At 34.5% G+C, this 23269-nt stretch overlaps 6 protein-coding genes and 1 long non-coding RNA gene across 9 annotated transcripts; 3 read left to right on the top strand and 4 right to left on the bottom strand.

The window, feature by feature from the left end:
* The first annotated feature begins 240 nt into the window (after window positions 1-240).
* MSI2 (Transducin family protein / WD-40 repeat family protein) lies at window positions 241-2553 on the top strand. The gene is made up of 6 exons (NM_127230.4): window positions 241-661; window positions 887-1210; window positions 1301-1444; window positions 1597-1721; window positions 1875-1970; window positions 2072-2553. Exons 1-6 carry the CDS (start codon window positions 344-346, stop codon window positions 2310-2312), a joined length of 1248 nt encoding a protein of 415 aa, NP_179269.1. The 5' UTR covers window positions 241-343; the 3' UTR covers window positions 2313-2553.
* Window positions 2428-4561, bottom strand: bZIP23 (Basic-leucine zipper (bZIP) transcription factor family protein). 2 transcript variants are annotated; one of them, NM_001335489.1, is made up of 4 exons: window positions 4260-4496; window positions 3348-4165; window positions 2980-3138; window positions 2428-2504 (listed from the first exon to the last, which is right to left on the bottom strand). In NM_001335489.1, the coding sequence occupies exons 2-3, from the start codon at window positions 4066-4068 to the stop codon at window positions 3110-3112; spliced, it is 750 nt and encodes a 249-aa protein (NP_001324107.1). In that variant the 5' UTR covers window positions 4069-4165; window positions 4260-4496; the 3' UTR covers window positions 2428-2504; window positions 2980-3109. The 2 variants fall into 2 exon arrangements, with proteins under 2 accessions (NP_001324107.1, NP_179268.2); NM_127229.3 differs by lacking the exon at window positions 2428-2504 and having other exon boundaries at window positions 2762-3138; window positions 4260-4561.
* A 2080-nt stretch (window positions 4562-6641) lies between these two features.
* AT2G16760 (Calcium-dependent phosphotriesterase superfamily protein) lies at window positions 6642-8270 on the bottom strand. The gene is made up of 3 exons (NM_127228.4): window positions 7756-8270; window positions 7065-7424; window positions 6642-6995 (listed from the first exon to the last, which is right to left on the bottom strand). Exons 1-3 carry the CDS (start codon window positions 8186-8188, stop codon window positions 6805-6807), a joined length of 984 nt encoding a protein of 327 aa, NP_565392.1. The 5' UTR covers window positions 8189-8270; the 3' UTR covers window positions 6642-6804.
* Window positions 8271-9172: 902 nt separating this feature from the next.
* AT2G16750 (kinase with adenine nucleotide alpha hydrolases-like domain-containing protein) lies at window positions 9173-12915 on the bottom strand. 2 transcript variants are annotated; one of them, NM_127227.6, is made up of 11 exons: window positions 12644-12915; window positions 11988-12196; window positions 11822-11895; window positions 11621-11739; window positions 11427-11539; window positions 10948-11325; window positions 10621-10872; window positions 10384-10535; window positions 10067-10294; window positions 9837-9986; window positions 9173-9714 (listed from the first exon to the last, which is right to left on the bottom strand). In NM_127227.6, the coding sequence occupies exons 2-11, from the start codon at window positions 12139-12141 to the stop codon at window positions 9481-9483; spliced, it is 1854 nt and encodes a 617-aa protein (NP_179266.2). In that variant the 5' UTR covers window positions 12142-12196; window positions 12644-12915; the 3' UTR covers window positions 9173-9480. The 2 variants fall into 2 exon arrangements, with proteins under 2 accessions (NP_179266.2, NP_001318232.1); NM_001335488.1 differs by lacking the exon at window positions 12644-12915 and having other exon boundaries at window positions 9234-9714; window positions 11988-12253.
* Window positions 12916-13684: 769 nt separating this feature from the next.
* On the top strand, window positions 13685-14161 carry AT2G06765. The gene has a single exon (NR_140169.1). It is a non-coding gene; the product is annotated as an other RNA (long non-coding RNA).
* Window positions 14162-14871: 710 nt separating this feature from the next.
* Window positions 14872-16205, bottom strand: UBC29 (ubiquitin-conjugating enzyme 29). The gene is made up of 4 exons (NM_127226.3): window positions 15978-16205; window positions 15749-15876; window positions 15459-15563; window positions 14872-15333 (listed from the first exon to the last, which is right to left on the bottom strand). Exons 1-4 carry the CDS (start codon window positions 16045-16047, stop codon window positions 15190-15192), a joined length of 447 nt encoding a protein of 148 aa, NP_565391.1. The 5' UTR covers window positions 16048-16205; the 3' UTR covers window positions 14872-15189.
* A 1375-nt stretch (window positions 16206-17580) lies between these two features.
* Window positions 17581-22144, top strand: AT2G16730 (glycosyl hydrolase family 35 protein). Its single transcript, NM_127225.3, has 18 exons — window positions 17581-18040; window positions 18136-18231; window positions 18317-18429; window positions 18529-18595; window positions 18694-18786; window positions 18894-19037; window positions 19120-19214; window positions 19292-19397; window positions 19479-19563; window positions 19667-19785; window positions 19890-20057; window positions 20162-20337; window positions 20437-20546; window positions 20636-20745; window positions 20847-20957; window positions 21025-21129; window positions 21221-21715; window positions 21807-22144. Exons 1-18 carry the CDS (start codon window positions 17822-17824, stop codon window positions 21939-21941), a joined length of 2547 nt encoding a protein of 848 aa, NP_179264.2. The 5' UTR covers window positions 17581-17821; the 3' UTR covers window positions 21942-22144.
* The last annotated feature ends 1125 nt before the right edge of the window (window positions 22145-23269 follow it).

Genomic DNA, 23269 nt, shown 5'->3' with positions numbered 1-23269 from the left:
TATATCTCACAGCAATCAAAACTTTTAGTTATAACATAGTTATAACATAGTTGCCTAGTTGGTGTATAGGAGGACTATAGGTAATTAATTTTCTGAACAAAAAAATGTAGTTTGAGCAAGTAATTTAAGAATGGGCTTTACAGGCCCATAAACTCAAAACCAGCATCCACAGCACATGCATGCTGTTTCGAAACAGTAAAACGGCAAAGCGTTCAATTGTGAAAAAGTAAAACAGCATCACAGCCCTTGATCAGCTCTGTGTATTTTTGGCGGGAAAATCAACCAGAAAAACCCTCGAAGATCAGCGAGAGAGAGAGAAGTAGATTGAGAGGCGAGAGAGATAATGGCAGATGAAGGTAAGGAGGAGACAGGAATGGGTCAGGTCGAGGAAGATTTTTCTGTGTGGAAGAAGAACACACCATTTCTCTACGATCTTTTGATCTCTCACCCACTCGAATGGCCATCTCTCACCGTCCATTGGGTTCCATCGACGCCAAATCCTTACGTAGCAGACTCTTACTTCGGTGTCCACAAGCTTATACTCGGTACTCATACTTCCGGTAGTGCTCAAGATTTTCTCATGGTCGCCGACGTCGTTACCCCGACACCAAACGCAGAACCTGGGATAGGCGGCGCTAATCAGGATCCCTTTATTCCTAAGGTATTTGATCCCTGGAGATTCTTCGTTTTGTTGGACAATATTTATAGCTCATGTTTTACGCGCACCAAGTGTTCGATCAAATGACTAGCTGAAACTGATAGTGTTAAGGATTAGTTAGTTATAGGATTTGAGATATTAAATTTGGACTCTTTTATAGGTTTAGGATAAAGAAGAGTTTTTGTATACTACTAAACCATGTTTCTTCAATTTTCTGATTTGTTTCAGGTGGAGATTAGGCAGAGGATACGTGTTGATGGAGAAGTGAACAGAGCGCGGTGTATGCCTCAAAAGCCGACGCTTGTGGGTGCAAAGACGAGTGGGTGTGAGGTGTTTCTGTTTGATTACGCCAAACATGCTGCAAAGTCTCAAACGAGTGAGTGTGATCCTGATCTGAGGCTAGTGGGACATGACAAGGAAGGGTATGGATTGTCTTGGAGTCCTTTCAAGGAAGGTTATCTTTTGAGTGGTTCACAGGATCAGAAGATCTGTCTTTGGGATGTTTCAGCTACACCGCAAGATAAGGTTTTGAATGCAATGTTTGTGTATGAGGTAAAAGGAACTGTGTAGTTGGTATCTTTCTTCTGTTTTCAGAAAATGTGGTTTGATACATCTGATTTTACTCTTTTGATTTTGTTTTAGGGACATGAAAGTGCTATCGCAGATGTGTCATGGCACATGAAGAATGAGAACCTTTTTGGTTCTGCGGGTGAGGATGGCCGATTGGTGATATGGGACACACGGACAAACCAAATGCAACACCAAGTGAAAGTTCACGAGAGAGAGGTAGAAAACCACCATCTTTAATATCTCTGCTTGTTTTTTAAAAATGGTAACTTAAATGACTTGGGTCTGAAGTCGCAAGTTCATATGTCCTGTATCTCCCAATCAAATATTGCAACTGTATGACTATGCTTTTTTTTTTTTCTGTTTCTCAGGTCAACTATCTATCTTTCAATCCGTTCAACGAATGGGTATTGGCCACAGCTTCCTCAGACTCCACTGTTGCTTTGTTTGACCTCCGGAAACTTAATGCGCCATTGCATGTCATGAGCAGCCATGAGTACGTTCCTTTACATTTTCTCATAACCTCTGCGCTATCTATAAATTGTGTTAGAACTAAATGTTGATACCTGTGGACACCTGTGGACTGAGTAACTGTGAAGGACTGTTTGCTGTAAAAATCCACATTTTTAAAGAAATATTCTGATTTCAGGGGAGAGGTCTTCCAAGTGGAGTGGGATCCTAACCATGAAACAGTACTCGCATCTTCAGGGGAGGACAGAAGGCTGATGGTCTGGGACCTGAACAGGTATGTATCATCATCATCTACTTTGCAGAATTCAAAAACTTCAACTTTTAAATCTGAAGATTGTTCAACGTTGAGTAATGCTTCTTTTTTGGGGTTTACAGGGTTGGAGAAGAGCAGCTTGAGATAGAGTTGGATGCAGAAGATGGTCCACCAGAGTTACTCTTCTCTCACGGAGGCCACAAGGCTAAGATATCAGACTTTGCTTGGAACAAAAACGAGCCTTGGGTCATTGCAAGTGTAGCTGAAGACAACAGTCTTCAGGTGTGGCAGATGGCAGAAAGCATCTATCGCGATGAAGAGGATGCCGAGGACATCAAAGAAGATATTACACAACAATCATGAAAATTAAGAAACGATTTGGTCTCTCCATTACTTAAAGTGTCTTATCTTGCTTTAGCCAGTTTCTGAAAGACAAGCTTTGCGTCTGTATTAGGATTAACATGAATCATCTCTGTTTGTTAATGTAACCATGTTGGATTTTGTTGGTTTCCTATCATTCCTGTGTCACAAAATTCGACTCTAGAACTCCAAAGCCTGACAAAAGATTCATTGAATAAGGAATTTGGGATAGCATCATTGGCAGTAATTAGTAGTCATCCAGTCAAACTGAGCGTGCAACATATTCTATGTAGACACGATCGTGCAACAATATTCAGGAATCGTTCGTGTCTTGGTTCTTTTTAGCATAGTACTACTCCCCAAGACTCCATAGAGCATCAAGGAAAATATCATACCAAATCGAGAATTGATGCATCGTATAAGTGATTTCAGAAGCACAAGACTGTACCAGACTAACGAAAAGTCGAAAACAACCAAGTTACTAATTGTCGAGATGGCTTCCCATAACTTACTTTTCCAAATGCAACATTCAATCTCTTCTACAAGAACTTCACAACAAAAAAAGAAGCTACTAAAGTACAAAACCAAATAGCAAACTCGATTTGAATATTAACAAGTCTTATTTCTAGCTTCAACGAGCTCAACAAGGAAATGCAAAGAGACTAAAAACCTGATGATAGCACAAATGGACTTGAAGGAAGCTGGTGATGCAGTTGAACTCTACTACTTATTGGAAGAAAATTAACTACCAACTTGAAAATGGGGTGAATGATTGATAGTATCACATGATTGATGATACTTCAAACTGCTTTCGCTGCTCGAGGCTCACCTGTTGCAAGATCAAAAACCTTGAGTTCATAAACAAAATATACACAAACCACAAGTTTAAACAAAAAACGTTCAAGGGAACCTCAGAAATGACACAATTCCAGGATAAGTACAGTGACAATATGGAAGTAACTACGATGAAAACTGTATAAAGATATAGCTATTAAGGACAGCCTCTAGGAAAGAGATCCAAAGGAACTAGAATGTCACCTTTTCTCTTATTAACGCCGGATCCATTGACAGTGAATGTTCCAATTCCATTACTACAAACAGGGATCTCCTTGCCAGCTAAATTCTGATTAGCCAAGCATTCTAGCTGATCAAACTCACAACCATTTAGCCCTTGCTCATTCATCGATGCACCTTCTCCATTATTCCCATTTTGAAGGCAGTACAAGTTATCAACATCACATTGCATATTGCAAGGATGCATCATGTATGAGTAAGGCACGTTTGTAACCGCAGGTTTCTGATAAGGAAACGCACCAATCTCTCCATCAATTCTTCCTCTTATATCAACAAGCAAACACTTGAGCCTAGTAACCTCAGCTTCCAATGCAGCTTGACCTTGCAACCTCTTCAACAGCTGATTATTAACCGCCTTAAGCCTCATAACCTCATCCTCCAACGAAGCCGCTTTAGCCTTCTTCTTCTCCCTATACTTTCTAACCGCTTCTCTATTCCCTAAAGGTCTCTTCTTCCCTGAAGATTCCGATGTATCATCAGTAGAAACTTTGTCAGGAAGAATCTTGGTGTGCACATGGAGACATGTGTGAGTATGTGTGTTCTCTGGTCCCGGAGGATTACAAGTGTGAGTATGAGTACAAGCATGAGAATCTCTCAAAAGCTCATCGAAGAACGAATCCATCGAACAGCTAGGTAATTCACCACCCATGTTTGAATTCGAAAACTCAAGCTCACCGTCGTCCATTACTCAAAACCCAGTAACAAAGAAGTAACCTTTGACTCTTTTGATTGAATCTTAACCAAAAAGTATGAGACTTTGTGATCAAAAACCAAACAACAACCTAATTGCAGAGTGAAAACACAATCCAAGCGATTCAGAACCAATTATCAATAACTAATCATTGGCTGATACTAAATTGAATAGAAAAATCGTACCTTTAAAGGATCAGCAAGACGAAAGCTTGAGGAGAATCGCCATTACGATTGCGAATTTGGGAATTGAGAAACTTATGGGCGAAAACGGCGAGAAGGGTTTAAGAGAGAATTAGAAATGGGAACCCTAGAGATGAAGAGGTGCAATGAACATTGATGATTAACAGATGGCATTATTTCCATGGCGGAAAGAAGACATGGACGTACCAAAAGGAATTTCGAATTGCAGAAGATTCTATTGTTTAATTTCGTATTAAAACTTTTATTTGAGTTTATAGCTCAATTTATAACTCGAATTATATTTTTAAATTTAGTTTTTTTCAACCAAAGTAATTTGCGTTGCTATTTTTTATACCCATTGAAAAATTTCTTTGAATCAATATTCTAACTGAATAATTTTTTTTTCTTTTTTTTTTTGAAGACGCTGAATATTTTTTTTATATAATCAGTTAGATAAAATCATCAAAACATTGTATTTAAAATTAAAATGTATATTAATTTTTTAACCTATAACTTTATTTTTAACTTAATTTTCAATGAAAAATGGTGAATGAAAAAAAAAAGGATGATAAAAAAATGATAGACTAACAAGAGGACAAAATTATGAGGTTGAAATCATTTCAATAGACATGTTTTTATTTTATATTTATTTGTTTTGATTTAAATTGGCCTAAAAAGTTATATAATATCTAATTGTTTGCTCTTAAACTAAATTTTACAAGGATTAATTTCTACTTTATAATGGGGTCAATTTAAAATAATTAATCAAAATTGAACTAGTTTTAAAAATTCCATGGACAAGATAACATCTTGCTGGTAAAAAGGGCCAAAAAAAATCTAATCATAGTCATGGGAAAGAAGAAAGAAGAGAAGAAATGGGAAAGAAGAAAGGAGAGAAGAAATTGGAAAGAGAAGTACAAGAAGAACTAGGACGAGAACCAAAACAGATCAATTATATGGTGAGTTCCGATTATTTATGTATCTTTTTAATTTTTGAGATGAAGAATCCTATATTTATGCAAAAACAGTGTTGGCCTTCAAATTATCTATTGATTGTCAGAACATCCTTCGAGATATAACCAAAAATAAATCAATAAAATAGCTCGAATCCACCCAAAATTGGAATTGAAATTCTCTTTGGTTCCTCAAAATTTGCACAAAATACATCAACAAAGAAGATTCCTCAATATTAGTCAAACATAGGACTAACCTTTCAATATCAAAATAGAAAGAAAAAACTATCAAGTAGAGATTATGGCCGATTTTTGTGGATTGTCACTAAAAATAAATCAACGGATAAGACATGAGGGGACATATTAATTACGATCAATTAAATAACTATTTTAGAAATATTTTTTAAACAATATGTTTGTTTTGCAGATTCCGTGATACAATTTCTTTGTTTTTTTGCCAAAAAATCATAGAAAATATTATACTTTTTCAGTATAAAGTAAAATATATATTTTTACGGGAAGAAGACTCTCTCTAAGGTTTCAAAAAATTTAAGGTATTAATTTTAACTTTAGATTTTGATTCTTTTTTACTTCCTCTAAAAAAATTCTATAGATTCAACCTGTACATCACGGATCTAAATATTATTTGGTTTTTATATTATATATTTTGTTCAAAATGTATAACAACTATTTTGCGCAAATCTAGTATTATTTATTCAATTAAATGCGTCTTGCCATAGTGGTCGTATAATTCGCTCTCTTTAATCCCGCGCATGGTTCGAGACGAAGTTACTACCACTACTTTTTTTTCTCATTTTAATTAGATGGAACCGGTTTAGCTTTCACCGGTCTAGTCAATTTCGATTAATTTATCGAAAAAGTCAATTACAAATTTACAACATCACAATAATGGTTTGTTCCACCAGTTTAGTTGGTATTCATAAACTTTTTTAGAAAGACATTTATTTATTGTTGATCATTGTTTTGTAATATTGTTATATAAATCAGTCTACATCTAGTTTAATTAGCTATCAAATCAACCTAAATATTTTTCTTTGTTCCTTTCATTGATGATATTCAGTCAAAATCTACTTCTATTTTCTATATAATCTAAGACGTCATCCCAAATCCGCTCCAAAAGTTCCACGATATTTGTTATAAGAAAAACAAGTGTGTATTCCATATTTAACTAAACAAAAAACATGCGGAAGTATGAACTAGCGATATAATTTGATTGTTAAGTGCAACTATTGATTTTAAGAATAACGTGCCGGACACAATCATTAATTTGAAGATTTGATTTCATATACAAAAAACTATAGTAAGATTAATGAGTTTTTTTTTTGTGTGTGTGTGTCGGGCGTTGCAGCACCAACTTGTTTTAAAAATTGAACAAATTTTCAATTTTCGATAACGTCGACATACCATCTACAACTAATCTATGTACACAATATATATATGTTAAATTTCAACACGTAAGATCATAATGAAAAATCAACATAAAACATGATAAAAAAAGTTTTACATCAGATCTCAATAGAATCATACCGAGATCATTAGCACAATTTAAGAAGCGATTTATAACTAAGAAGACTCTAAAACACAGCTTCTACAAGTACGTGTTTCTTTTTAGACCCAAATCCAACAATATGGTTTAAATAAACTCTTCCTTCCTTCACTGTAGCCGACGAGACTACCCGATGAACCATACCGCTGCTGAACCAACCCGTCACCGAAGCGGTTCTCCACCCATCTGAACTCTCAACCAGTTTTGTAGACGAGCTACCTGAAAACACTCACATTCATTAACATAGGCTTAAAAATCATAACTATACTAAAGATGTTAAAGATTTACCTGCAACAACAATCTTGGTTGGAGACAACAACTCAAGCCCATCTCCAAACCTCAATGTACCACCAGAAACATCAATGACACTAACTTGATTACTAACATCCCCATTGGTTAAGTCAATTTTGTATAAGTAACCAGAGAAAGTATGGATAACGATAAGAAAGCCGTCGGGGTGATAAACAATGCCGTTAAGAGCAACAAGGTTATTGTACCATCCAGGTGGTGTAAAGAGAGGACTTGTAATAGTGTTCACAAGCTTCCCATTAACATCAACTTTCCATATTTTACTAGCTTTTGCATCAGTCACATAAGCATTGCCTTGTTCATCTACAGCTACATCGTCTGCAAATGTTTTCTCTTTACCTACATTGATCATATATATTCATATAGAGTTAAACCATTATCCAATAATTTCACAAAACCTATTCGAATTGAACATTTTTTTGTTTATTACTAAGACCTAGTCTACAATGGATTATTTTGGTACAGTTTTGGTTTCGGTTCGGTTTAGACTGGTTATTTGTTTCTGTTTGGTTTTGGATTCGGATTCTGTTTCTTAAATTAGAAAAATAAATCCATTTAAACCATATAGATAAAGATGTAGTTCCTTTTTAGGATAGTGAATTTTGGTTCGTTTCGGTTCGGTTTCGGATCTAATTGAATGTTGATGAAATCGGACGGTTAAGAATCTTACTCTGACCACTAAGTTCGGCGAGGAAGAGACGACGCCACGTGGACAAATCATAAGCAGCTAAAGCACTATAACGATTTCCAAGCAAGTCGGCGACGGCGACAAGGAGACGGTTTCTGACGTGGTCGATAGCGATTCCTAGGGAAGCGTTACCGGCGAGGTCAACGTCTTTGACCAAAGTGACTTCTTCAAGAACGTCGTCGGAGTCTTTAGGAACAATCTCGCCGACTCCGCCACCGTCCATGAAGGAGACAAGGAATCTCCGACCAACATCGTCCCACTTGGCGCACTCTCGGAAGAAGCCGGAGCTTTGGTAAGAGAAGACGTGTGTAGAAGGAACGGCTAGCTCTAAGGAGATGAGGTAAGCTATTGGAACGGCGGAGATAACGAGGAAGAGCGCGGCGGTGCATCGGCCGGAGCAAAACGAGGGAGACATTTTTTTTTGAAATAAGAGAAAAAACGGGTAGAGAGAAATAAATTGGGTACGACGAAGACCAAAACTTATGGGGAAAAAAGTTGGTGAGCGAACGTTAAAGATTTGGTGATGCGCACGTAGTGAAAACTAGTATTTGGTGGCCCGTTAAATGTATTATTGGGCCCAGGAAGTGTACTTTAAACCACTTTAACATATAGTAGTGGGAGCTTTAAATTCCAATTCAAACGTTTTTGTTTGTTTGCATGTTTTTGTTCAATTGTTCCGATTTTTTAGGTTTGAATTTCTATAAAATGCTTAAGGGTTCCATTTAAAAAAAAAAAAAAACTGGAAGGAATAATTTCATTAAATTGAAATATATAAAAATATATATAGCAAATTTCGAATAAATCAAGAAATTTATGAGTAGTAGCCTTTGAAGAAATTTGAATGGAATGACTTATGCTTAACCAAATAAAAATTTGTTTGATTACAAGAAATTGTGGTGATGTATGTGTTTTCCGTAAGGCCCGTAACGCGAGAGCGGATAGATCGTCTTGCCTATCAGCATCTCGAGTGAAAGTGTTGGAGATATCAGGTTACAAAGATAGTGACAAAGATCTGAACCAAATGAAGCATTTTTTGGCTACATTACCGTGTCTTGAGCTGGTCAAAATATGTGCTTCACATAACCTCAAAGTGCCCATCGATATACAACGTCTTTTGACTCTTCCAAGAGCTTCACCAAACTGCAAGTTCCAAGTCATTCTTAACCAAAAAACTAGTGAACAGTAATTCGCCTATACATGGTTTTTGCAAGTCCTTTAGTATCACTCATAAATTTTTATGTCTTAGTATTTGGTGTTTGACAAAACATTGCCACCAAAACAAGAGATATTGAGTCTACTGAGTCTTTTAATTAAACCATCCTCTACCAACTTAGACCAAGCAAAAACATTTAAATTTTAGTTTTGATAGTGACAAAGGTTTATGTTATATTTGACAAGAGAAACTTGCTATAAAATGATTAAATACGGTTTTGGAAAAACCCGTGTTTTAGCAATACTAATTCATGAAACTTATCTGATTTTTAAAATTAGTCATTACATTCAATCACGTTAAAAACTTATAATAATTATTTTCTATTTTCCTCCTCTCATATATACAAAAAGAGAAAGAGGAAAAAGACTTCTCCAACAATGGTTGCAAAAGCCAAGGCAGAGAAGTGATATATAGTGTGACATATTGAGTGCAGACACCGTAAGAGATGACGTAGTCCTCAAGTGAACTGGAGACAAGCTAAGCACAAACCCTAATTAAGACTGAAGCTCCTGAGAGGAAGAAGAAGAAGAAGAAAAAAGGCTGTTGTTACTTCTCTCCAAGCTACTGTTTGACACAGAGTCATTATCCTCCACGTCAACCATCGCGAGGCTCAAGTGTAATTCTGTGTTCGAATTTGGGTAAACCTCGTCGTCGAAACCATCTTCGTCATCTTCTTCTATCTTCACCCATTTCGAGACATCATCTTCGCCTCTTAGCAGCTTCAATATCTACAGAAATGATATTGGATATGTGACTAAAAGGTTAGAGATCTTGGCATAATTCATAGGTAGAACAGAGGATCCAACATTTAAAATTCGGTTATAAGTCTGCCAAAATTAGAGTAACTAACCTCCTTGATATTGGGACGATAAGTGGCTGCTCTTGTGAGACAATGTGTAGCAGCAAGAACCATCTTATGAAACTGATCCTCGTCGAAAGTACCAGCAATATTCGGATCCAAGAGCTCTTTTGCATTGCCTTTTTCGATCATTGGTTTTGCCTGCAACGCAAGTAATCTGTTTTTTTTAAGGTTTTCAATGATAATTGCTTCTGCTACAAGTAAACAAAACCAACACTTACCCACATGACCAAACTCTCTTGCCCTCTTGGGCTATCAGATGAAATAGAAGTTCTTCCTGAAATGAGTTCAAGCAAAACTACTCCAAAGGCATATACATCGACTTTATCGCTAACTTTTCCATACATAAAGTACTCAGGAGCTAGATATCCAAATGTACCCACCACATCTCTTTGTATCGTGTATCGACAAGACTTCGATCCCCACATCGAAAGACCGAAATCCGAAAGCTATTCTCGCAAAACAAAATCCGTTAAAGGTCCACACATCTTTATGATTTCTTACATATATTTACAAGTTCTCAGTAGTTTTTTAATACCTGAGGTTCGAACTCATCTGAGAGAAGAACATTGGAAGATTTGACATCTCTGTGGATCACAGGATTAGAACATTGGTTATGTAGATAATCAAGAGCTTCCCCTAACCCTATTGCTATCTTGAGTCTCTCTTCCCATCTCAAGACATGCTTACCTACAGAAACTGAACTATTAATGAACTCTTTATGAAATTGTGTGTCAAGATCATGTTTAAGAGAACAAAGTAGTATTTTCTTAACCCTGAAGAGTCTCCTCCAAACTCCCTTTGGAAGAGAGATTGTAAACAGAGATTAGGTCGTTGTAATGAACGCATACACCAATCAAAGGAGAGATGTTTGAGTGACTCAAAGAAGAGACTATGCTCACTTCATGAACAAACTCCTTCACTGCTTCTTTTACAGATGGTTTCAAGATCTTCACTGCCACGCCTTTACCATCTTCAAGAAACCCTTTGTAAACTTCATTACATCCTCCTTTTCCGATCAGATTCTCTGTAAACCAAAAAAAAAGAATCCGATAAAGTGGCTATGAATACGATAAAACAGAGTAGTTACGTTAGTTAATACCTAAAGAGAAATCTGATGTTGCTGTCTTGAGAACATCATAGCTAAACCATCTGTTTATGTCCTTGAGTATGTCTTTAAGTTGTTTATCACAAAAGCTCTGTTGACAAGTCTGATTCGGATGATGTGGAAATCTTTCAGGCAAGCTCATGACCCAATTGACAACTGATATTTTCCTAGTCTGATGTTGAACCATTGGAGTAGCTAAAGTGGATGTTCTTAGTAATGGCCAACCTGGTGTCTGGTCTACTACCTCTACCGATGGAAGAGATAGAGATCTTCCTGATATCTTTCTCTTCTCTTGACCCGTTGTTTTCGCAAGATCTTTGTCTGAAAATCCTTCAGAGAGTTCAGAACTTGGTCTTGAACTTATCTTTTGAGCTGCAAGAAGAAATAAACCCATTTCTGGTCAACAGGTTCGAGTTTGAAGAATGTTATATATATAGATTCAAAGATTATGGTTGTAAAGAGAACCAACGAACCAAGAGGTAGTTGGTAATGGTTGGAACGTCTAAAGACTATATTCCCTCTGTGGATGGCCAAAATATCGGTGGTTGAAGGAAGCTCTTTTGCGCAGCCTTTAGCTATTTTTAGACTAATGAAAAAATATCTAAAATCAGTAAGAGATTATCAAGAAAATTATATAAGTCTCTGCTTAAAGATTTTGTGATCTCACCTTAATTTACTTTGTTGTTTAACTCCAACAACAACTGACATGGCGTTGTATCTCTTTGCTTCTTTAACTAAAACCCCTAGAACTGAATTTCCCTTTAACACTTCTCCTTTGAGCTCAATCTGTTCTCAAAAACCAAATATTCTCTGTTACACATTGCTAAAAAAGTGTGTCTTTCGACGCGGCAAAAAGATCGAAAGATACCTTCTTTGTTGAGCAGAATTCAATGTATGGTTTTAAGTACCGATCCAGCGATGACTTGCTTTTCAAGGCACGGTCTGTATCAATCATAACTCAAAAATAAGATCCATAAATCAAAATTTAGTAACTTCAAAAGAACAAAACAAGAAGGAGAAGAAGAAGAGCTTACAATAAGTAAAACAAACATGGACAACAACAACACAATCTCCATGTTTTGCAACTTCTTCAAGTGCCCATTTTAAAACCTCTACGCCACTTTCATCAATTGGAATTCCAACCAATATAATGTTCCTCTGCTTCACAATCACTTTATCCACTGCCATTTTTTTTTTGCTCTCACAACTTCTTTTTTTTCTTCCTTTTTCTTTGTGAGAAGAACTAATAGAAAACGCAATTACAAAAGTAATCAATGGCTATTAAATATTTTTAAAATACAAACTTTATGTTGTTCTCTAAATAATTATTTTATAGGGAAGTTGAAAGATAGAATAATCAGAAAATTGATGTTGTAACAACTATCAGATACAAACAAACAAAAACTCCAGAGTATTGAGAGAGAGACACACTTGAAAATTCAAGACACATTTAATTAAATATAAGGAAAATAAGAAGATTTTGGATTTTTAAGAGATACACGATGAGCATTAAGAGACAACATAGTATCACCTAAATCCTTTGTATTTTATCATTAAATTTTGTCTTTAGGACATAAATAAATTGATAGTTTTGATGCCATGTGCCATCAGCATTTGTACCTGCCCAGCTGCCACGACTAATGAAACCAGATTGACACAAATAGAATAAGAAAGTAAAAAAGAAACTTACATTGGAGGACCTGAATACGTAAATGCTGATAGATCTTCTGGAGATATTTAAGAAGATTGGCTTTATTTTACTTGTTTTTTTTGTAGTGAAGATAAATATGATATGATCAAAGAAGAAGAAAGTGTCGGTGAGAAGATAGAGATAGTATGATTTAGCGAAGCCAAGAAAAGGGTCCAGTGAACAAAAGAAGACAGGGGACCAATTTTGTTTTTTCAATTTACTTCCTTTTTTTAATTTTTAATTTTTTTTATAAAGATTATATTTAAGGGAAAAGAAAGGTGAATAAATGAGGGCTCTTTTTGTGTGATGTTGTTGGTTTTATATGAAGAAATGAGTTGGTTAGGAGAAAGTGGCAAGTTTAGCGGGAAAAGGCATGAAATTAGGTGTTTTAAAAGGGCCAAGTCCCAAGTGAATATGTGTGGCCACCGGCTATTTCGGGCTTAGAGCTGCCTCATTACTTATGGCCATATAAACGGCTTAGAATTTTTAATTTTCCGAGAAACGGCTTATATCGAAATATAAAAAAGAGATAAAGATTAACAAAAGAAAAATTCTTTCAATCTAAACGGATATTATATAAATGTTTCTTTTTTCAATCTTGTACTAGTTAAAAATTCACTTTTTGATTGGTAATCCAATTAGGAGAAAGAGTGTGTACATAAGAAACTTCTGAAAGTAAAGGTTTATGAGGTCTTGGCTAAACAATCAACTTGAAGTTACAAGAACGAGAAATAATTAGCTTTGAAAATAAATAAAAAACTTAACTCGAAGCAAATTCATCGAAAAGATTAGAGAAAATGGTTTAATTCTCAAGGAATTCCACTATTAAGACAAGTTCTACACAATGTATTTCAAAAAGCTGATAATTTATCCGTCTTGATAGGATATTATTATTCATGGCTCATATAATAAGGCTTCCATTTCCAAGTGAATCGGTGAGAGACTCCTCCTCCTGTGACATTTTGCCTTAAAAGTACTACTTTTGCATCTTCCTAAAAACAACTCGTCTGGCACAAAATTATTGGAGAAAACATTGGAAGTACTTCTCTTTCCTTTATCTCTCCTACAAGATTCAATTGAGCAGCCTCCCATGCCAATTGTTCACTTCTAGCATGACTTAAAATACCTAAAGCCTCTATACTTTAAAATACTTTCTTATTCCTTGATTTCTATAAAAGCCAAAGTCTCCAAAAAAGCTATGAACATGATCTTCTTCTAGACCATGACTGTCCACCTGTCCAGGCTTGCAAGGCGTTTACAGTGCTGCGATGCACCTGAGATATTAATGGCTATTCCGACTACAACATATAACTACCTTGGTCAGTTAAAGCTAAGAATATCTATGGGAAACCATATAAAAAAGCTTAGAAGTTATAATCGTACTCGTAAAGCAATGGATCATCTTCATCAATCAATAGCAATAACCCTTTTCTGGTGGATCTCAGTATTAATAAGAAGAAGAGGAGTGAAAGTTAATAAGAGAGAACTGTCATGTTGCTTTCTCGTCCATTCCTCTCTATCTTTTAATTATTTCTTTATAAGATCATATATATATATATATATATATATATATATATATATATATATATATATATTAGATAAACCCCGTTTAAATAGGCGAATATAAAAAACATATATAATTTTTCAAATAATAATTGAATTCTAATAGCAATGTACACTTTTTCATTTTATCTAAATATTTTAAAACCAAAATTTAATTTTATCCATTCTATTTTGCAATAATTTAACTATATATTTCATGAAAATATACTGAATTTTAATTCTATATATTTCATTTTAATGGATAAGAGCTGAAAAAATATTTCTACATATTTCATCTTCGTGTTTTAATTCTTTATGATATTTAAATTTTAAATAGTAACCCACACACGTTTTCAATATTTAGTGTTCTAACTCTTATTTCAATCTATCTATTCTCCAAAAATATCGTTAGATAACGTAAGTTATTTTTGTTGTTTACTAAATAACTAGGCTTAAACTTTAAATATTAGTAACTTGTCCTAAATTTTTTACACAAACATGACTATAATTAATTCTCATTTATCTTTGATACTATTGAGTTTTCCCATTATAACCTTTATCTATGCATCTCACTATTTTATGTGTTGTTTGAAATCTATATTTTAGAGTTATTTTAACAAAATAAAAAGAAAAATAACAAAAATTTCGACAAAATACACAAAAAAACATATTTGAACGGTCCTTTAAAAAAAACAAATTCGCTAATAATATGAATTATTTTATTATATAAAATATAATTAAATTTTTTGATTATATAAATAATTTTTGTGATTTATGTATATATTTTATTTTCCCGATAGGGTTAGAAGATTTTTTATATATTAACAAAATTAGATTTAATACATGTCGATATCTCATCAATCATATGAGTTAACAACTTTGAAAACTCTACTTTATATATTATATATGTTTGTATTAAAATTATAACAATTTCTTCTTCTTCTTTTTTTATTACAAATAAGACCAAACCAAAATAAAAAGGAAAAAAAGAGGAATTGTGAGCTTTAAAACAAGGCATACTTCTGGGTCCAGCTTCGAGCCATGGCTTCATATTTGGTCTTGTCAGTTTTGTATATGTGAGCTATCTCTGGCACCAGAGGGTCGTCAGGGTTTGGATCTGTTAGAAGAGAGCATATAGAGAGAAGCACCTATAATACCAAAATGTTAGTAATTTGTGTTACCTATTGGAGCTTCTTGGTTATATACCAAATCTGATATATGGAATTATAGAAAATATTGACAAATAACTAAATACATATATAGAATTTCAAACCTTAGAAATGGTAAGGGCAGGGCTCCATTGGTCTTTGAGAATGTCCAAACATATGTTTCCATTACTGTTGATGTTTGGGTGAAACACTTTGGTTCTGAATACAACCTGATTTTATCAAACAAACATAACAACAAGAGTAAAGAAGAAGAAAAAGATTGAAAATAAAGATCAAAACTTAAGGTTCCAAAAGATCATAAACGATCCAATATTTAATGTTGGTTTTGTGCCTTTTGGTTATTGGATTTAAGAAGTAGATTAAAAAACAAAAAAATTGTTGAGAAAGTTGTTACCTTGGGAGGTTTAAAAGGATAATCAGGAGGGAAATGAATATTGACAAGGAAAACACCTCCGGAGTAAGGACTTTCATTCGGACCCATTATAGTAGCTTGCCAGTGGAACATATCTTCTCCTGTTGGACCTAAAAATCCCAAACCAAGGAGAAAGGAAATATCAAAATCTTTAGAAAAAATTTCTGATACATGGCTTATATTGTATTAAGAACAAATTGTGATCCTTTACCTGCACTGCATGATACAGGAGGGTCTCTTTGCAACTCCTTCAATTCTTTCAATATCCGTCTCGTTGCCATCAGGTTGCTGAGTGTTTGATATAATGGAAAGTAGCACTACAAAGAAGTATGTGAAAAAAAATATGAGTGGTTTGTGAAGAGAAGGAGAATGAGAGTTGTGTTTTTAAAGCGTGAACCGTAAGCAAAGATTTGTGATTCTCTTGCAAACAGGAATGCTTGCACTATTGCATTTATCATTGTTTAAGTAAAGATTTACCATTGTAAAGTCTCTTTTTAGCCGCCCGCTTTGCCCATAAAGGTAATGGAGAAAGATCCATTCTTTTGTTCTGATTCTGAAAGAGAGACGTGCCTTGAAGTGGATGGTCTTACGTACATGCTTACTGTAATATACCATATCTATTGAACGGTCTATAATGGGATTTGATAAAGTCTGAGAATCAGAATAACTTAACATAAAGAATGGTTATTACAATATCCTTTGTTCTTAATCTTATTGTCCACGTTCACTGGACCAGCAAAGTGATGGGTGATGAGCATCATGTTCAACAAATATAATCATAAATCATAACATACATTTGATGAGGTAAAATAGTTATTGAAAACTTATAGGACCCATTTCAAAAGTTTCTTAAGATTATAGGCCCATGTATCATTAGGAAAAAAAATTATAGGCCCTATTTACATACTTTAAAATTTTACAATAAAAAATTTACAAATCAGAGTGGCGTCGAGTGAGGAACACTCCACAAATCAGTGATGCATATATTATTTCCTTATTTTAAAGATTTATATCACAACATATCGTAGAGATCGTCATTGATCAACCTATATATGTAAATGTAAATCATTGCCTTTCAATCTAAGTATAACCTTCAAGCCTCTGTTTATTTCAGACTTATTAGGTCTTTTGAATATTGCTATAAGAAGAAACTCCACAGCTGTTAGTCCAAAGTTAATGTACATGCATGCTACGTGATTTGCCCAACCGATATTTTATGATGGTGATTACGGGAGGAAAATAATTCTCAACAATAGTTGGTCTCGATTTTTTAAAAGACGATTAATTGATTACTTAAAAAAATAGCCATTTTTTTTGTAACAAATGTTGTTTGCTTTGCTTTCAATCTTCAACCACACGGTCAACACATTTATGTATTTTACGTAAAAGAAGCATACCAAAGCTTTTACAATTTTTGCCGTTATGATATTTAAAGTTAGAAATAAGCTAAAGGTTTAAACGATGATAATCCAAATTACAGCAAAAAAATTTACTCAACTTGTAGACAAAGAATAATAACTAGATAACAGGTTACACAAATTTTTGTTAGATCTCTCATGGATTTAATCCACATTTCCACAATTAAAGAAGAACCAAAAGTGGTGTTTATAATGAACATAATAAAATAAAATAAAATCATTGGTTTCGTATGAACCATTTTTTTTTGGTGTAATACGCACCTTCTCAACATAAGCATTGGCTCACATTTCTTTTTGGTGGTGATTGAGAGAAGTCATTGTGTGTATACCCGCCAAATTAGGCTCTTCAACCAAAAACCTTAAAATTAGAAAATTCAACGAAAACAAAATGAAAGGAGGAAATAAGGAAATAAAAGGGAGAGTTATTGGAAGTTTTATTTACAAACAAAATGTGGAATCTCAAATTGAGAATACGTGAATTTCTCTGAAACCTTATGTTCTCTGCGAAACATTCTCTTATTTCATTTTCTTTCTCTAAAGTTTTTATTTCTCTGACAAGGAAGATATCCCTTTAGGTGGATTCTTGTTTAAATTTAAAAATCCTCAAGAAGAAGAAGAAGAAGAAGAAGATAGTCAAATGAAAATACATTCTTCTGATCATTCATGGCTTTTACTAGCCGTTCTCGTGATTCTCCTCTCCTTCTCTGGAGCTCTCTCAAGCGATGACAAAGAGAAGAAGACGAAATCGGTCGATAAAAAGAAAGAAGTAACTTATGATGGAACGTCTTTGATCATCAATGGAAATAGAGAACTCCTTTACTCTGGCTCCATACATTACCCTCGTAGCACTCCTGAAGTAAATGATTCATACACTCGTTAGTTAAAGTTGTTTTATCTTTAAATTTTGTTTTACTTACATTTTTGAGAATATGTGATGTGGGTTTTGCTCAGATGTGGCCAAACATCATCAAGAGAGCGAAACAAGGCGGTTTGAACACGATTCAGACATACGTTTTTTGGAACGTTCATGAGCCTGAGCAGGGAAAGGTAATTTGAAATATTAACAAACAAAAACCTTTAGAAAAGATTAAATCACTGTTTTGAAGAGTTTTTTATTTTGTTGTTGGGACAGTTCAATTTTTCGGGTAGAGCCGACTTGGTGAAGTTCATAAAATTAATTGAGAAGAATGGTTTGTATGTAACCTTGAGGCTTGGACCTTTTATTCAAGCTGAATGGACTCATGGGTATGTTTATTTGTTACATTGTCTGATTCCTCCAAATTGAGATAAAATTCTTTTACATATGTGACATGTTTAATGCTTATGGTTATAATGAAACATCAGAGGACTTCCTTACTGGCTGAGGGAAGTTCCCGGGATCTTCTTCCGTACCGATAATGAACCTTTCAAGGTATGATTATTAGTTTTCACATATGGCTATGCATATGTAAGATATGTGTGTGATATGTTGGAACAATTAAATAATTTGGAGAAAACTATTGATTGTAGGAACATACAGAGAGATATGTTAAGGTGGTACTTGACATGATGAAGGAGGAGAAGCTTTTTGCTTCACAAGGAGGCCCCATTATATTAGGACAGGTAACATTGACAAAAAGATAAAGATTAATAAAAACAACAAACACATTTTTAAGATATGAATCATAAAAGTTTTGAAAGATTTTTTTAAAATTGGCGTTTGGATTCAGATTGAGAATGAGTATAGTGCGGTTCAACGAGCATATAAAGAAGATGGATTAAACTACATTAAGTGGGCATCTAAACTGGTACACTCGATGGATTTGGGGATCCCATGGGTTATGTGTAAGCAAAATGATGCTCCTGATCCTATGGTAAGTCATATTTTATAACACGTTCACTATAAAAACATAATCATAAAAGGTTAAATCAAGAACTTAATTTGTTTTGATACAGATCAACGCTTGTAACGGAAGACATTGCGGTGATACATTCCCTGGTCCAAACAAAGACAACAAGCCATCTTTATGGACAGAGAACTGGACTACTCAGTGAGCTTTTCACTTGAACACCTTAATTAGTATGTTCTTGATGAAACAAACGACAATGACTTATAATTTGATTCTAGGTTCCGCGTTTTTGGCGATCCCCCAGCACAAAGATCTGTAGAAGATATAGCATATTCTGTTGCCCGGTTTTTCTCCAAGAATGGAACCCATGTTAACTACTATATGGTAAGTGATCGAATACCGAATAAAAAAGAGATTTATATGTAACGTTTCAAGAATGTTGTTAAATATTTGTTTTTCTTATAGTATCACGGAGGTACTAACTTTGGAAGAACCTCTGCACATTATGTGACAACTCGTTACTACGACGATGCACCTCTTGATGAATTCGGTAAAACTAAAACAAAACATATAGCATATGATCGTTGTGAATGAATAAAATCGAGTTACAGATTAATATGTATGTTCTCATTTGCCCTTTTTTTAATACAAAGGACTGGAAAGGGAGCCTAAGTACGGTCATCTAAAGCATCTTCACAACGCCCTTAACTTGTGCAAGAAGGCACTTCTCTGGGGCCAGCCTCGAGTCGAGAAGCCTAGCAATGAAACAGAGGTAATTTCATCTATAGCATCATTAATGTTCAAAAAGTTTAAACTTTAGAAAATGTACATAGAAAGAATCAGTTTCTTGATTTTTATGTATTTTTGTTATCGCAGATTCGATACTACGAGCAGCCTGGAACTAAAGTTTGTGCAGCATTTTTGGCTAACAATAACACAGAAGCTGCAGAAAAAATCAAATTCAGAGGCAAGGAATATCTTATCCCGCACCGCTCCATCAGTATTCTCCCTGACTGCAAAACCGTTGTTTATAACACCGGGGAGGTGATAATAAATACAAAATCTTCTAGCAAATCTTTCATTTTCCTCGAAGAAGAAAAATGAATCTTGATTGTTTTTTTTTTTGTTTGGTTTACTATTTTGGTCAGATCATCTCTCATCATACTTCAAGAAACTTCATGAAATCGAAAAAAGCGAATAAGAACTTTGATTTCAAAGTGTTCACCGAGTCAGTGCCAAGTAAGATCAAGGGTGACTCTTTTATACCCGTTGAACTCTACGGCTTGACCAAAGATGAGTCTGATTACGGATGGTACACAACAAGGTAAGTAAGGATATAATTGGACTATCTTATGTATGAAATGAAAAACAAAGAAGAAAAAATATCATATGGACACATCTCTTTGGTTAATATTCCATGCAGCTTTAAAATAGATGACAATGACCTCTCTAAGAAGAAAGGAGGTAAGCCTAATCTGAGGATTGCTAGTCTTGGCCACGCGTTGCATGTATGGCTCAATGGAGAATACCTTGGTAAGATCGGAACCATCCATGGGATAAAACATTTTTATGTAATGTGAAAAATTGACAAAACTTTGACCTAATTAATGAAACTTGTTCAGGAAACGGACATGGTAGCCATGAAGAGAAGAGTTTCGTCTTTCAGAAGCCAGTTACTCTAAAAGAAGGAGAGAACCACTTAACCATGCTAGGTGTTTTGACGGGATTTCCGGTAAGAAACATAGATGTTCTTAAAAAGAACTAATAACAACAAAGCCATGCATAGTTTTCAATTTTGATGATGAGATATATGAATTCTTTTTGTATCAACAGGATAGTGGATCTTATATGGAGCATAGATACACAGGTCCACGTAGTGTTTCCATCTTAGGTTTGGGCTCTGGAACACTTGATCTCACTGAAGAAAACAAATGGGGAAACAAGGTTTGTTATAGATCTTACTTTCTCAATTTGTTATGACTATTTTGATCTGATTTTTCCAAATCCGCAGGTGGGTATGGAAGGCGAAAGGCTTGGTATCCACGCCGAAGAAGGATTGAAGAAGGTTAAATGGGAGAAAGCTTCAGGGAAAGAACCGGGAATGACATGGTACCAGGTGAATAAACTTAACCTTTCAGAAAAAATAATTGGAAGTAACTTGAGCAACAAGAATAGTGATCTAATGAACAACGTTTGAGATATTGTAGACATACTTCGATGCACCAGAGAGCCAAAGTGCAGCAGCAATTAGGATGAACGGAATGGGGAAAGGTTTGATTTGGGTGAACGGAGAAGGTGTTGGTCGATATTGGATGTCGTTTCTATCGCCTTTAGGACAGCCTACGCAAATCGAGTATCACATCCCTAGGTCTTTCTTGAAGCCCAAGAAAAATCTTCTGGTTATATTTGAGGAAGAACCAAATGTGAAGCCAGAGCTTATCGACTTTGTCATCGTCAATAGAGATACGGTGTGTTCTTATATTGGAGAAAACTACACTCCTAGTGTCCGTCACTGGACCAGGAAGAATGACCAAGTTCAGGCCATCACTGATGACGTGCATCTCACGGCTAATCTCAAATGTTCCGGCACAAAGAAAATCTCCGCTGTGGAATTCGCAAGCTTTGGGAATCCTAATGGGACTTGTGGCAACTTCACTCTTGGAAGTTGTAATGCTCCTGTTTCTAAGAAAGTCGTTGAAAAGGTAAAAAGAAAAAGTTGGCTTATATTTCTAACTAGTGTTACTTGCGGTAAACGTAACACAAACTGATTTCGGTTTTTTTTCCTTTTTTCAGTACTGTTTGGGTAAAGCAGAGTGTGTGATTCCGGTGAACAAGAGTACGTTCGAGCAAGACAAAAAGGATTCATGTCCCAAAGTCGAGAAGAAGCTTGCGGTACAAGTCAAGTGTGGCCGTGACAAGAAGAACTAAGGATATATATTTTATTTGCTTCGCTGAACGGTTTTATACCTAATGTTTTTGTAGATACTAAAATTATGCATTGATTTTTTGTTCCATTTTTGAATTTATTAACTAAAATGTTTATCATACAGATATATACGCGTGATTGTATATAGTGAAGTTTCTAATCAAAGTTAAGGTGTATATTGGCCTATCTCGTTTTTATAATGCTCACTTTAGTTTCATAAGTCTAAAATCCTAAAAAAAACTTATTTACACTAAAAATGATTTGATCTGAATAAAAAACTCAATAAAATAATTAATATATATATAATATGTTAAAAATATCACTTACCAACATTTCTCTTTACAAAATAAAGTCATGAAAAGTATCATCAAAGTAAAGAGATTGTTTGGGAAACTTTATAAGATTCTAAAAAAACTAATCAACAACATTATAGAAAATTCTCCATCAATAGTTTAGAATATTTCATTTATTTATTTTCTATAATTTTATTAAAGGCATCAAAATTCTTTGTAGATTAGGAATAAACTCATTTAATTGTACAATCTACACCCTAGCCACTCTTTTATAAACCTTAACCTACATATAATCTCGTTTAATTTTAAAATCTAAATCATAATCCTCCTTTATAAATTCAAACCGATATTTAACTTAGTTTAATTGTAAAATCTAAACCCGAACGGTTAAATCTACCTTAATTATTTCGTTAGTTAAATCTACCTTAACTTTGATTAATCTATGACTTAAATAAGGAAACACCAGAGAAGATAAACATGAATCCCAAAACCAAATCCATGATTTAGTAATATCACATTCAAACCAAAACCATAACTTGGATGGGCTGGTCACGTTGCATGAGCCCATCAGTCTTGCATGCATTTATCAAGATAACATGAATTAATTCTTATATTCGGCAACAAGGATAAACTCATCTAACAGTGATCGGTAGTTCGGTACTTTCAGTAGTATTGGTTCGGTCAGTTTGTATCTAGGATCGGTACATATAATTCAGATCTAAACCGGATATATCTTTAGAGATAAGTTTTGGTTTGGATTGGTTCGGTTGCTATTCGTTTTCTGTTTTTTTCGGACATCTATAACCAATATCTTTTCAACTAAGTTAAGACTTTTTCTGGTTTTGAGATTGGAATTTTACCTATATGAATTGGTTTGGTTTATTTCTGGTTTTTCAGATATCTAAAAAGTAAATATCATTTCAACAAGTAAATACTTTTCTGGTTTTGAGATTGGTAATTTGGTTTATTTGAATTGTATGCCCCTATGTCTTCTACTTTGGTTTCGGTATAGTTTGGTTTATTACTGCCTCGATTAG

This window comes from Arabidopsis thaliana, chromosome 2 (genome assembly GCF_000001735.4).
Source record: "Arabidopsis thaliana chromosome 2, partial sequence".
Lineage (NCBI taxonomy): Eukaryota > Viridiplantae > Streptophyta > Magnoliopsida > Brassicales > Brassicaceae > Arabidopsis > Arabidopsis thaliana.
Note: the sequence above shows the minus strand (reverse complement) of the source record. Positions and strands in the feature narration are given on the sequence as shown.

Excerpts from the sequence above, each read along its gene's own strand:
- UBC29 (NM_127226.3), bottom strand. The coding sequence starts at position 16,047 with ATGGCAACGAGACGGATATTGAAAGAATTGAAGGAGTTGCAAAGAGAC. Across the intron at positions 15,877-15,977 it reads TCCTGTATCATGCAGTGCAG|GTCCAACAGGAGAAGATATG; the intron begins GTAAAGGATCAC and ends TGGGATTTTTAG. Across the intron at positions 15,334-15,458 it reads CTGCCCTTACCATTTCTAAG|GTGCTTCTCTCTATATGCTC; the intron begins GTTTGAAATTCT and ends TTGGTATTATAG.
- AT2G16760 (NM_127228.4), bottom strand. The coding sequence starts at position 8,188 with ATGTCTCCCTCGTTTTGCTCCGGCCGATGCACCGCCGCGCTCTTCCTC. Across the intron at positions 7,425-7,755 it reads CGCCGAACTTAGTGGTCAGA|GTAAAGAGAAAACATTTGCA; the intron begins GTAAGATTCTTA and ends TGATCAATGTAG. Across the intron at positions 6,996-7,064 it reads AACCAAGATTGTTGTTGCAG|GTAGCTCGTCTACAAAACTG; the intron begins GTAAATCTTTAA and ends GAGTGTTTTCAG.
- AT2G16750 (NM_127227.6), bottom strand. The coding sequence starts at position 12,141 with ATGGCAGTGGATAAAGTGATTGTGAAGCAGAGGAACATTATATTGGTT. Across the intron at positions 11,540-11,620 it reads AAACAACAAAGTAAATTAAG|TCTAAAAATAGCTAAAGGCT; the intron begins GTGAGATCACAA and ends TTTTTTCATTAG. Across the intron at positions 10,873-10,947 it reads AACATCAGATTTCTCTTTAG|AGAATCTGATCGGAAAAGGA; the intron begins GTATTAACTAAC and ends TTTGGTTTACAG.
- MSI2 (NM_127230.4), top strand. The coding sequence starts at position 344 with ATGGCAGATGAAGGTAAGGAGGAGACAGGAATGGGTCAGGTCGAGGAA. Across the intron at positions 662-886 it reads AGGATCCCTTTATTCCTAAG|GTGGAGATTAGGCAGAGGAT; the intron begins GTATTTGATCCC and ends GATTTGTTTCAG. Across the intron at positions 1,722-1,874 it reads CATGTCATGAGCAGCCATGA|GGGAGAGGTCTTCCAAGTGG; the intron begins GTACGTTCCTTT and ends TTCTGATTTCAG.
- AT2G16730 (NM_127225.3), top strand. The coding sequence starts at position 17,822 with ATGAAAATACATTCTTCTGATCATTCATGGCTTTTACTAGCCGTTCTC. Across the intron at positions 19,038-19,119 it reads ATGATGCTCCTGATCCTATG|ATCAACGCTTGTAACGGAAG; the intron begins GTAAGTCATATT and ends GTTTTGATACAG. Across the intron at positions 21,130-21,220 it reads CGGGAATGACATGGTACCAG|ACATACTTCGATGCACCAGA; the intron begins GTGAATAAACTT and ends GAGATATTGTAG.
- bZIP23 (NM_127229.3), bottom strand. The coding sequence starts at position 4,068 with ATGGACGACGGTGAGCTTGAGTTTTCGAATTCAAACATGGGTGGTGAA. Across the intron at positions 3,139-3,347 it reads CGGCGTTAATAAGAGAAAAG|GTGAGCCTCGAGCAGCGAAA; the intron begins GTGACATTCTAG and ends ATCTTGCAACAG.